This window comes from Podarcis raffonei, chromosome 12 (genome assembly GCF_027172205.1).
Source record: "Podarcis raffonei isolate rPodRaf1 chromosome 12, rPodRaf1.pri, whole genome shotgun sequence".
NCBI classification, from domain to species: Eukaryota; Metazoa; Chordata; class Lepidosauria; order Squamata; family Lacertidae; genus Podarcis; species Podarcis raffonei.
Genome location: NC_070613.1, coordinates 23,939,869 through 23,952,780, shown reverse-complemented (window position 1 = coordinate 23,952,780; position 12,912 = coordinate 23,939,869). Strand labels below are relative to the sequence as shown.

Sequence of the window (12,912 nt, the reverse complement as noted above, 5' to 3'; positions counted from 1 at the left end):
CACAGAACTGATTTTTTTTTTAGTTAAGCAAAATCTATGGTTTTCGACCTGGTTTGGCCTTTGACTCACAAGCTCACAATCCTTTGGCTAATTCATGTAACACAAAACCATAGTTTACCATTATATCTAAAGACATTGCTTCTTAGCGACTTGTGTGAATTTTTCCACATTCTTCTGGATTTTGGGAGTATGCACATGGAGATGGAGAGTGCTGCAAGTGAATTGAGTGATGGCCTTTGAACTTTTGAAGTTGCTATTACAGACATTGCGACAGGATTCCTAAAATCAGTCTCAGAGATAACATGAAGAAAGTATTTATTAAAATAAAATGGAACAAGTGATTTGAGAAACTGATATTATATCCTTGATTCCAACCCTTTGTTTTGCTCCTTTGCATACAACTATGTAACATCTAACTATGAAAGGAAATGCCTAATTTTCAGTCACTGAATTTTTTTCCTATTTGTCTTTTCCCCATTTTTCTCTCCAAGAAGGAGGAAAGAAATGTGGCCATTATATATTTGTAGATATGAAAATTTTTAGCCACAGCTTTTTAAATAAAACACATATTGTTTCTGTCTTATCAGAAATTACATCACCGAATCACTGGCCAAGTATGCTATTAGTATCCCTATTCTTGATTTATGATTGCTCAAAAGCGCTTCTGTGCTTAAATTAAAAGTTGTTTCATCCTAACAAAGCCCAATCTCTTTTACTAAAATAGATGTTCCCCCTAAGGAGAGTAAAGGACACTCTGTTAAGTGATGTTGAAGAGTTTCTTTGAAAGAGCAGCAGAAACTGAATCAAATCAGTATTTTAGCAAGACCTCTTAAGGAATTACATTTTTATTATAACTGTCATGTGATAGTTTATTGTGACCTCTTTACTAATATATTCCTTTTCCAGTGTGTTTTTTTCCTGTGATAAATATTTCTATTGGCCTTCTTACAACCCATCTTGTATAAATTACAAGGTGAATGGTGCACTTTATTCAGCTATGAACTTTATTTCTGATGTCAGCAGATGTTAAGCAATATCATGACGAATATGTACATACAGGAAAGTGACAGAGAATATAACAAACTGAAGCTAGTGGTAATTTACAATGCATTCTTATGCATGTCTACTCATATAAAAGTGTATAGGATTGCAACCTTAGTAACTAACACAATTACTGTAGAAATAAATAATTTCAGCTCTCATACTATCAGTGTGTAAGATAAATGACCAGCAGTTTACAAAACTGCAAATACTATTAAGTAGTTGAAACAGGTTAATTTGTTTGCCCATACTTTTCTTTTTGGAGTGATAGCAAATAGAGCCATAACAGTTTGTTCTCCTTCATGTGGTGAGTCGTCTTCAGTGCTTTTTTTCTGGGGGGACTCAGCGGGACACATACTCCTAAACATTTTGTGAATCTTTGTACTTTTGAACTATAAAATAGTGATTTTCTTGAGTCAAAATGAGAGTAAGGTAAAGGTAAAGGGACCCCTTACCATTAGGTCCAGTCATGACCGGCTCTGGGGTTGCGGCGCTCATCTCGCTTTATTGGCCAAGGGAGCCAGTGTACAGCTTCCGGGTCATGTGGCCAGCATGACTAAGCCACTTCTGGTGAACCAGAGCAGCACACGGAAACGCAGTTTACCTTTCCACCAGAGCGGTACCTATTTATCTAATTTTATGCTGAATACGATTATGGTTTTATATCATGAACTGTGGTTTTATTGGTTATATCCTTCCCTGAAATAAATTGTTAGTGGACAGGTTAGAAATATTTTAATTACATATATATATTGTTGTTGTTGTTGTTGTTGCTGTTGTTTAGTCGTTTAGTCATGTTCAGCTCTTTGTGACCCCATGAACCATAGCATGCCAGGCACTCCTGTCTTCCACTGCCTCCCACAGTTTGGTCAAACTCATGTTGGTAGCTTTGAGAACACTGTCCAACCATATATATTTCAAAGGACGCTGACTGCAATTGACCCCAGAGTTTTCCCTCTTGCCATGCTATGTGGTGCTGCTTTGAGTGATTAAAAATGCATAATGTAATAAAAGGAGGAATAGTTTATGAAGGAAACTATTCTTGCACAGTTGCATCAACATGCCATACTCAGTAGGCACTGATACAGAAATGATAAAAATGAGAAATGAATTCCTGCAAAGTATATTTTGAGTCAGATTTTGATTTCACTTTTGCGATTGGGTATTTTAGTCACTAGGAAAGACATAAGTAATGTAGCAGTGCTCAAAACAAAAGTTAATACTGCACAGGAAGGGAAGCAGTCCAGAGAAGGATTGAAAAAAACAGGGGCTTATGTCTGGCGGACTGATAAGATGAATAGCATCTATTTCTGGAGTTGAACTTCCCAGTGATAAAGAGAAATGCTGTTCAAAGTATCATGGATAAACGACAGCAACGTATTCAACAGGAAAGACTAGAGATGTGTCACTTCTCCCAGATAAATGTAAAATGGCATTGATGCTGCACAGCCTGTTTATTTCAATAGAGCTTATGCAGAAGGCGCAGTAGCAACACTTCAGTAAATACTAAATTGGGCAGAATATTGTTTCATCAGGTAAAAAGAGGTGAGGAAAAATATGTATATAAAATAAATCCCATTTTAAGTTACACTACTGACATTCTTTTACTAAATTATGCTTCCCAGTATTAAATCTGGTTATATATAATCCATGCACTTTGTTAAAGTGATCCAAATAAAAAGCTTGTTGAGAGAGAGAGAAAATGAATGCATCAGGTTTGTTAAGAAGAATATGTTTATTCTATTAATATTGCCAACTAAAGCTGTGGTGTCTTTCTGTTGCTTTTCCCAAAGGCATTGCATTGCAAACTTATGCAAACTTATTTATAGTGTGCCTAGTTGTGTAACTGGTGTTTTTGTAGCTTTTGGCTAAAATTCCAATACCAAGACTTCCTGCTAATTCAACTACGATATGATATTAACAAAAAGTCAACCTGTCAGGTTTTTGAGACAAATTCATAAGTTTACTAATGTATTACTGATCTTATGGGGAGAAAGTGTGGTAATGGAAAGAGAATAAAATTCATTGGGAATTTTAACAAGCCAAGGGAGGCTGTGTTATGTCAGGAGTGGGGAACTTTTTTTGAACCTCAGGGGCCACATGCCAATAGAGGGTGAGAGCAGAGACAAAGCAACAAAGTTCCATTTCACCTTTGTACAGAAGGTTACTTTCTGCACACATTCACACATCCCTCAGTGCCCTTCATACAGGCAACCAACAGCCATCATCAGACACATTCCAGTCAGGCAAAACACTTGAGTATGAAATAGGGCTAGTGAGTGGTGTGGACTGAGGAGAGAGAGGACAGCTGATGAGGGTTGTGCTTCATAGTCCAAAAAGAAATTAAGGGAGAATTAACAGCACTATAGGGCTCCACAAGAACCCCAGATCTACTACCTTTAATTTAAGGGAGATACAGTGAGTCCCTTATTTTCTTACCAAGCAAGTCTGGGACCATTCTTGTCACTAGGATCCCTGGAATTCACATACAAGATTAAGCTGCCCCCTTTCTCCAACCTATTAAGTCCTTCCTGAAAGCTCTGTAGTTTCTTCCAACTAGCATTTCTTCACCTCAGGTTGGCTCCTCCCTCCAGGTAAGTTAAGCAAGGTCTTTAATTTTCTGCTTCTGCCTCTTCAGGGAGACGTGCCACTCTGCCCTTCCAGTCCGATCCTGCCTCAGCTGGGGTAGGTGGGGTCTGATTGGAGCTCTATAAACAGCCATTACTGTTTTTTTCAGAGCAGGGGAGAAACTTGTTTTTTCTCCTTTTTCTTTTCCTCACCCTGTCAATGAGTTACTGCCTTCTTCCCCTTAGTTTTCCTCATCACTGGAGGACGATTTGCAAACAATGACAAGCAGGGTAGACCAGTACCCTGAAATGCTTTATTGTGGGACATATGCACTTGGTGTGGCTGATGGTGTCTTGCCAAGGAACATGGTGATGGGCAGCAGGCACTTTTGTCTCCTCAACTGGTCAGGGCATGCTTGGGCAGCCTCCTGATCTGCGGGTGTAGCTTCAACACGGGTGCTGATGTTTTTCAAATAGAAGCATTGTTTGAAGCAGGGCTGCCAACTGGAGCTGGCTCAGAACTCCTTTGCAGGCTACTTGAAGTGTGCATACAGAATGAGAACCTTCTTGTACAAGGTGCTGCCATTGATGGGGATACACCGGTGGGTCATGCTTTCTAGCCATAGGTTCAGTGCCTCATCTCACATGTGACTGGGGACCTTGGCAGTTGTAGGTGTACTGGGACTTGCTGCCCCTGAAGCCTGGAGTTTCTTCTCCCTTATATTAATGGCACATATGCTGGACTCATTCCTGCCAAATTGCATGCCACAGCACATGCTCATGCAGTCCTGTAAACAGTCCATCACTTCCAATTTCTCCTCAGGCTTGGACACCACCTGCTGCCTCTTGGGTTTGCCATCACTCGAGGAAGATGATGGCGCTGTGTGTTTAGGTGCCAACAGCTAAAAACCCCTCCAAACTCCACCACAATCACCCCCTCCCAACCTCCTTCCTCAAACTCCAACTTTGCACAGGTCTCAGTGCAAGGGCTCTTGGGATCGCAATTACAAAGGCCTGTGGGATTGCTAGGTGCTGTTTTCATGCCTTTTCTAACTGCTTCACACCTCTTCTGGGGCTGTTTTAGCAATTTTAAAATTCACTTCCAGGTTCGGCGCAATGTGCGTATACACGGTCATGTGCATATTGAACACGCATAAATAGGGGGCTGCCTGTAAACATCATCATCACAATAACACACACACACACACACGTAGCATATTTAAAAGGCCATAGGTTGTTTAACTTGATTCTTACAGTTTCAGTATTTATACCCTGATGGAATGGAAAGGACTTTAAAAATTCTTTTGAAAATAAGAACTGAAAAAAGTTCAAGCAACAGAATAGTGTTTGATTAGAAAACGGGATGCTCTGATTATTTCCCCCATATCTTCTAATGAGCAGCTTGTTCCGACAAAGGTTGTAAGTGAATTGCTTTTTGAGCGTCTGCCTCTAATTCACCTCTCTAAGGATCTGCCCCCTTTTGGAGAGCTAAATCTTCTTAAAGTGCCAGTCATGTCACCAGATGAGGTCTCAAAATACCCATTTCCTGGATCATTAATACTATCTTGTACACAAGTGATTGTATAGAAAGAAAAGTGTACATATACTGTAGTGAGATGAACTGCAACAGCCCTTGGCTATTCCTACTAAGTGAACAGGATTCTTTCTGTTTTTCAAGTACAGCCCTATACTTAGAGCCAATCATTGCAGGGCCAGCTACATGTAATTAGCATGGGACTTTTGAATAACTGACCTATGCCTTTCAACTGTACACTTCTACTTATAGAAGTGGATTAAGATAACACATCTTTGTGGCTGTCTTTCCTTGCTTGTGGAATATTTTTACTGGTGCAGCTTGCCAAATCATAATTTCCTTAACTGCCTACAGCAAGAGGTTTTGTTTTTGTATCAGAGAACAATATTTAAAGACCATTTCAACCGTGGGAAACAAGTACTGAAGCTCTGTATCCCAGCTGTAGAAAGTATATCACTAAGATAGTGAACTTTTAAGAGAAACCTAAGGAACTTCAAGACTATATGAACACAGTGAAGAAGTGTAAAATTCGACAAAGATATGTACCTTTACGACAATGAAGATTTTGAAGGGGTAAGCTGTGAACATATTGTATGTAAGCGGGTTGGGTAGACATGTAAAATTTCTGATTATTTTTTAACCATAAGGGGAAATATGCCATCACCCTGCTTTTTGTGGGAATGGGGAAATGGGTATTTGTGAAAAACTGAAATACAGGCAATATTCACTTTTTGTGTCTAACCTAAATTTAGTTTATAATCTTTTGTATATTTATAAAATTTAGCAGTAGATATGCTTTCTAACCTCCAACAATAATTGCAAATATACCCACTTTATTTATTTTATTTTGAATGTTTTAAAACTGCCTTTCAAGACTACATCATTCTGTTCTATTAGATGAAGGTGCAATCTGCTATACCCTTAGGTATCTAAGTATGCAGTAGCTTTTCCCAGTTGTGAAAACAAGGACAAATAAAATAAATAAAAACAATGTCATAATAAACAAGAGGAAGAGTTTATTATCCATGCTTTGAGCTGCAACATTATTATGTAGAAGCATAACTCAAATTTTCAGGACAAGTTATAAAATAAATGCCCTAGTAAATTTGGCTGTGCTGTTGAACTTATCGGTAGTACAGTATCAATATACATATCAAGTATAATAATAGTGAACAAAATTAGCTATCCTGGAATCTTATATATTAATATGAGATCCCTTTCCAACATGGTAAATAATATAGCTTAATAAAATATCTTAATTTTTTTTCTTGAATCAGAATTAATGTTACAGCTTCTGATTCCTTTCTTTCAGTTTGAGCTTCACATGCTAGTTTGTTCCTTGAATAAAAATAGACCCATTCAAACAGTCATCAGTTTGTTTGTTTTTACTACGTAGATGGAGGAGTTTGAGACAACTGAGTGTTGTACAAATGCTGCAGCACAGTTGTTGACAGGAGTGATACCCTGTCAGATTATAATACCTGCACTCAGAGTTTTGCACTGGTTGCCGATTTGTTACCAGGACAATTTCAAGGTCCTACTATTGGTGTATAAAACTTTTAATGGCTTGGAACCTGTGTACTTGCGGGATCACAAGTGTGTCCACTCTACCACTTTAGTCTGCAGAACTAGCATTGTTACACATGCCACATTGTACTTGTTATACAGCTATAAGAAATTGGTATTTTAGTGTGGTACCACCTACACTTTGGAATTTCCTGTCTATTGACATCAGGCAAGTGCCTTTGCTTGTACTCTTTTCCGCACCTCCTTAAAATATCCTGAAATGTTGGTGTTGATGTGTTTTAATTTTTTTACTGTTAATATTCGTGAACTTTAAATGTTTTAAATAGGTTTAAACTTTTTATTTTAACATATATTGTCAATTGCATAGAGATTTTACTACAATCAACCATTATATTTTTTGTTAAATAAATAAAATAAAGACAAGATTTTGCCCCCATGCTGTAGGAGAAATATGTTTTGGAGTCTCTCAAAGTGCAATTCTGCACCAAATACCTGAAACATGTATTCTGCATTCTGTGCTTTGCAACATTTGAAAGTAATTTCCTTGCATTATGTTTTGAAGTACATTACTTCTCTAGTATAGAATCATAGAATTGTAGAGTTTGAAGGTAACATCGAGGATCATCTAGTCTAACTCTCTGCAATGCAGGAATCTCAACTAAAGCATCCATGACAGATGGTCATCCAACCTCTGCTTAAAAATCTTCAAGGAAGGAGAGTCCACTACATTCTCAGGAAGACCTTTCCACTGTCAAAGAGCTCTTACCATCAGAAAGTTCTTCCTGATGTTTAATTGGAATCTCCTTTCTTATCATTTGAAGCAATATATTATTAAGAGAAGGATTCCAGTAACCTTGAAAAAAGTAGTTAACTGTTATTGCTTACCTATGTAATGTGTGTAATGTGAAGGTGGGATATAAATATTTTTAAACAGTAACATCCACGTGTAATATTTGCTTTGCTTCTTCAATATAAGAGTTTTGCAGTGGAATGAATTGGCTTTAATAAAATTATTTTAAACACAACTTCTTATATGTAAAAATACTGTAATCATCATTCAGATTTTTCAATTTCCTCCCAAATTTCAATTCCCTCCCCTTTTTTATGCCCCCCATTTTGGACCCCCCTCCCCCACATAGGCTTAGATTTTTTGTTTGGTGTTGGGATATAAAGTTGAATGTGTTTAAGAACCCATGAGGTCCCAATTGAAGAAAATATTTTCATATTCTTATCCCACACAAGCAATTATTTCTGAGTCACTGCACAACAAAGTACAGCCGGAAGTGTGACAGAGAAATTAGGGGTTTTCACTTAGATTCAAAACGTGCTGTTAATTACAATTACAGGAAAAGATTAATTCTGAATCTCAGTAGTGTAGACTAGAAACACAGTGATATAAATTCAACCTACTCCTTGCAAATATAGTACAGCAATAAAAACAGCAGTTTATTATTAAAATAATACAGTATGTTTTTAGGGGAAAAAAATTGCTGTAGCATTGTGGTCATTAGTAGGTTTGTGGTCATTAGGTGATTTGGGGCAAGGGGCAAGCAGGCCTTGGACTAGTTCCTTGATGTCGTGGTGGGCTGGATAAGGGCAAATAAACTGAACTTGAATCCCAGCAAGACAGATCTCTGTGGGTAATGGTTCCCATGCCTGAGAAATAGAAGTTGTCTGCCATGGATGAACATAGATGGCTGCCTCATACTGTGTACTGGATGAGAGCCAACAAACTGAAGCTCAATCCAGATAAGGCTGAGGTACTGTTGGCCAGTTCCCTAGACTACCTGGCTGCCTGCAGAGAGGTTGCCTGCTCTTGATGGGGTTTAATTCCTTCTGAAGGAGCAGATAGGCAGCTGTGGGCTATGTCTGGATCCTTTTGTTGTCACTTGAGGCCTAAGTGAGCTCAGTGGCAAGGAGTGCCTTTCATCAGCTTTGGCTAGTGGCCCAGCTGTGCCCCTATCTGAACTGGAATAGCCTAACTACTGTTGGCAATGCTCAGGATACCTCTAGGTTAGATTATTTCAATATGTTAGACATGGTGCTGCCTCTGAAAATGGTTCGGAAACTTCAGCTGGTGCAGAATTTGGTGGCCAGGTTGCTTACTGAGGCAAGACAGTTTGAGCATATTGCACCATCCTGACCAACTACACTGGCTGACAATTAGTTTCAGTGCCCAATTCAAAGTGCTGGTTTCAACCTATAATCCTTAAATGGCTCAGGACCGCAATACCTTAAGGACTGCCTTTTTATGCCTTGAGATCACAGATGAAATGTGGAAGAAGAAGAAGAAGAAATTAGAGAAGCAATGGCTATATCAAGATATGAAACAAATATGAAAATATATTGACCGCTCACTACAGTACTGCAAATAGTGTGAATGCCTAACTTATTAGTGGAAATATTTCCTTTTCCTTTGATTCTATGATTCTGAAGGTGATAGTTCCTTTCTAAAACTAACAGGACCAGTGGTCAGGGATGATGGGAGTTGTAGTCCCAAAACATCTGGAGGGCCAAGTTTGGGGGTGCCTGGGATAGAGGCACACAAACTGTATATATATTAAAGAGGTAAGACACCGTCCTAATTAGAAAACAGATAATTCATTGTTGAAATACTTACTCTTGATGAAACAAAAACCATGTTTGCAGTATCTATAAATTGTCGCCTTTCACCTCCTCTTTCTAATTGTATTGCTGTTTTGTTGTTGTTATGGTTATCCTGAACGCCTACTGTGCTGGTAATGTGGTAGCTGAAGTGAGAGAAATACTTTATCGTTTGTTATATATTTCTGTGGTAAGCTCATTTATATGCCACTCTTAATTTAGAAGATTCCAGAGCAGTTATTAATCCAGAAACTATAATTAGTATCATGTCTTCAAGTATGTTCTTTGTGATTCAGTCCTAATTAAGCATTTCTAAGTTCAATTTATTTCAGTGGTAGAGTGAAGTATATTCAGTGGGACTTAGAATTGCTTAACCTTAATGAGCTCATAGTTTCATGCTAGTAAATATAGGACAGGTTCAATTTAATTTGGTTTTTTTCTTTTACAACATGTTTAGGCTCCTCTCCCCCCTCCCCAATTAAATGCATTACCAGTCCTTCACTGGCAGCTACCAGGGCAGGTTACAACAATTTAATTTTTTAATGGTTAAACAGATTGCAATCACTGGAATAGGAAAGACCCTGGAAACATGGATCTCATGTAGCAAAAGCCAGTCCAAAGCCGTGGGCTTTCAGCATTAGCTGAAAGCTGTTTGGTGAAGAAGCCAGACACACCTCTGTGCAGGAGGAATTTCACAACTTAGTGGCTCCTGCAGAGAATGTCCTTTCTCAGGACACCCCTACCCCAACCTTCTGAGGACAGAGGAAATACCAAGAGGACCACATCTGCTGATCTTAACACCTGGGAGGGTCTGTAGAGAAAGAGAGAAGGGCTTTCAGATATTTGAGGCCTAAATCATTTATGGCTCTAAACACCACCATGTTTTGCACCTTGAACTGCACAAGAAATGAACTTGCACCCAGTGCAGCTATTTTAGAACAGGGGTTATTTGATTTCTAAAGGCAGTCCCAGCTAGTAAGGTGGCTGCTTCATTTTGGACCAGTCATCATCAAGGCCATTCCCACTTATAGCACACAGCAATAATCCAATCTGGAACTTTCCAGAGAATGGAATACCATGGCCAAGTCACCTCACCAAGAGGCTATAGCTGACCAACCAGCCATAGCTGGAAATAGGCAGTCCTGGTCAACAAGGGCTACCTGGGCCTCAAGTCACAATGTTGGCTCCAGGAGCACTCCTAGGTTACAAACCTGTTCCTTCCAGTAGACAGCAACCCTGTCTAAAACAAGCTGTCTTCCCACCTGGACTTGGGAACTTGGAACCCATAACACCTCTGCCTTTTCAGGATTCAACTTCAATTTGTTGACTCACATGCAGCCCATGACTGTTTACAACAACTGTAGTATGAGAGTAATTGAACTTATTTGTGCAAGGATGCCTGAGGCTTCTGGATGCTGGTGTCTTCCTGCCTGTGTCACCATGGTTTACATTGCTGGCAGGTTGTGTGTAGCGTGGCAAGACGTGATAGCAATGTCTCTCTGTCAGCATGATTTCAGCCAGTAGTTTTATAATGTACAGCAAAAACAAACAAAATATTTTGTTTAGTCATAGGAGAGAGAAAAAGTGCTTGTATTCAGCTTTACTGATCTTTACAAATTAATCCAGTTGACCTACATTTTTGTACAATTTAAAATTGTTCCTTCAGGCTAATAAATGAGCTGTCTCATCTGAAATGTAGCTTTTATTCTAATTGTACAATTCACCTATTACCTGAGGCAGAAATCTTCAAATGTTGGTGCTTCAGAGTTTAGAATGACTTTCTGTTGTTCATCTTGGTGTATACCCAAGGCTACAACTTTTAATTCCCTGCTCCAGGATGTATTTCTGTGAGTATACGTGCATAGCATTTAAAGGTAAAATTGTACCAGTAGTAGATTCATGAACTAGCATACATTGCCCATTCCTGAACATGCTTATTCAAAAGTAAGGTCCAACGTGTTAACTGATCTTACTTTGGATGATAACATTGTTCACTGAACACTGGGTAAGGGGATCGAGCACAATGAGAGGCTCAACTCCTGACTTTCTTGTGTATCGCCAAACCCTTCTACAGAGTCTGCATACTAATATGAACCATGAAAAAAGTAGAATATAGTATTTCTTTAGAGAAGATTTATGGTCTCTGGGGTGGCAGGCAGAACACTATACAGAACAGGTGAGCTGTTTGCTCCATCTTGGTACCTACTCCATGTTACAGTGGAACCTCGGTTGTCAAATGTAATCTGTTCTGGAAGACCAGTCGACTTCCGAAACGTTCAACAACCAAGGCTCAATGGGTGGTCTGGAAAGTCTGTGGTGAAAATTGAGAAATGCGCCTTGGAAGCCATTCAACTTCCCAGGTGCATTTGAAAATGGAAGCAATTACTTCCAGGTTTTTGGTGTTCGGCTTCCGAAACGTTCGACTTCCAAGAAACTCAAAAACAGAGGTTCCACTGTATTGCTATGTTTTTTACCTGCAGAAGCTGACATTCTATGCCAAGAGAGAGCCTGACCTCTGATGATTGTCAACTTGTGCCAGCTGAGACCAGTAGGGGCGGGCAAAGCTCCCCCCCCTTGGGGGAGCATTGAAGGGGTAGGACAAGGACAAGGATCACCATCTTCACATCTTTATGTTTTCTTGGACTTGTATTATGGGCCTGGGAGGAGTGAGGAGTCAGCTGAAGGGAATAGGGCATAATGAGATGGCCCTGTCATGTTTTTCTTCATAGTACCAAAGCTATGGTAATGTCTCTGAGAAGAGATCATGGATTTAATTTTAAGAGATGAGGCTATGTTCCTATGCACACCTGTTTGGCAGTAATCCTTATTAAACTCAGTTGAATTTATTTCAGGATAAACAAACATAGGATTGTATTGTATGTGTAGGTTTATTGTTGCATTCAGATATTTTAAGCCATTTTTAAGGTAAATGTACTAAAATAAATTAAAATCTATTTAAATTTTAAAAGATGTGATATATATTTAAAGCCTTAATTCCCCTCTTCTTTTCTGCCCTACGTCAGTAGCTAGTGTACTAGTGGGTAAGAATGCATGATGAAAAGATGAAAGGAATTGCTTTTCCATGAAAAGACATTATGTACTCCCCCTCCTGGACTTCTGAGATTTTTCATAGAATTCTTGAATCATCCCCAATACAAATCTGGTGAAATCTTGGAAAGACCTTGGAGAAATACAAGTCTGAAATCTTGGAAAGACCTTGGAGAAATACAAGTCTGAAATCTTGGAAAGACCTGGCTAATACCAAGTGCTTCCTTGCCTGCGCTCTATATTCCCTTTAGTCAGTCTCTCTCTAATTCACAGGTCTAATTAAAACCTCACAGGTATATCTTTTACTCACTGTCCAGATGTCAAACTCCAGGACATCATTATTAGAAATAGTTACTATAGCATTAGTGAAATAATATTGTAACTCTTATTTAGAGGGCATCCCTAGTCAGTTGTATCTAGGAAACATGGGGCTAGTTGAACTGCAAAAGATCTGATAATGACTTCAGAATCATAATCATAATATTATTTTATATCCCACCCATCTGGCTGGGTTTCCCCAGCAACTCTGGGTGGCTTACAACATGTACAACACAACAAAACGTCAAACATTAAAATACCAAGATATCCTAT

General features: G+C 38.9%; 1 protein-coding gene across 9 annotated transcripts in view; it reads left to right on the top strand.

Annotated features, from left to right (window-relative positions):
- CACNB2 (calcium voltage-gated channel auxiliary subunit beta 2) overlaps nt 1-12,912 on the top strand; it is a 126,634-nt gene that overhangs the window by 62,694 nt on the left and 51,028 nt on the right. Inside the window, exon 1 of one of the 9 annotated variants that reach the window (XM_053359456.1) lies at nt 5,575-5,715. The exons of the other annotated variants lie outside the window; for them this stretch is intronic. Within the exon in view, the coding sequence (XP_053215431.1) occupies nt 5,683-5,715 (33 nt within the window). The 5' untranslated portion in view covers nt 5,575-5,682. Of the gene's footprint in view, nt 1-5,574; nt 5,716-12,912 lie in introns of those variants that run through there. 9 annotated transcript variants of the gene reach the window in all.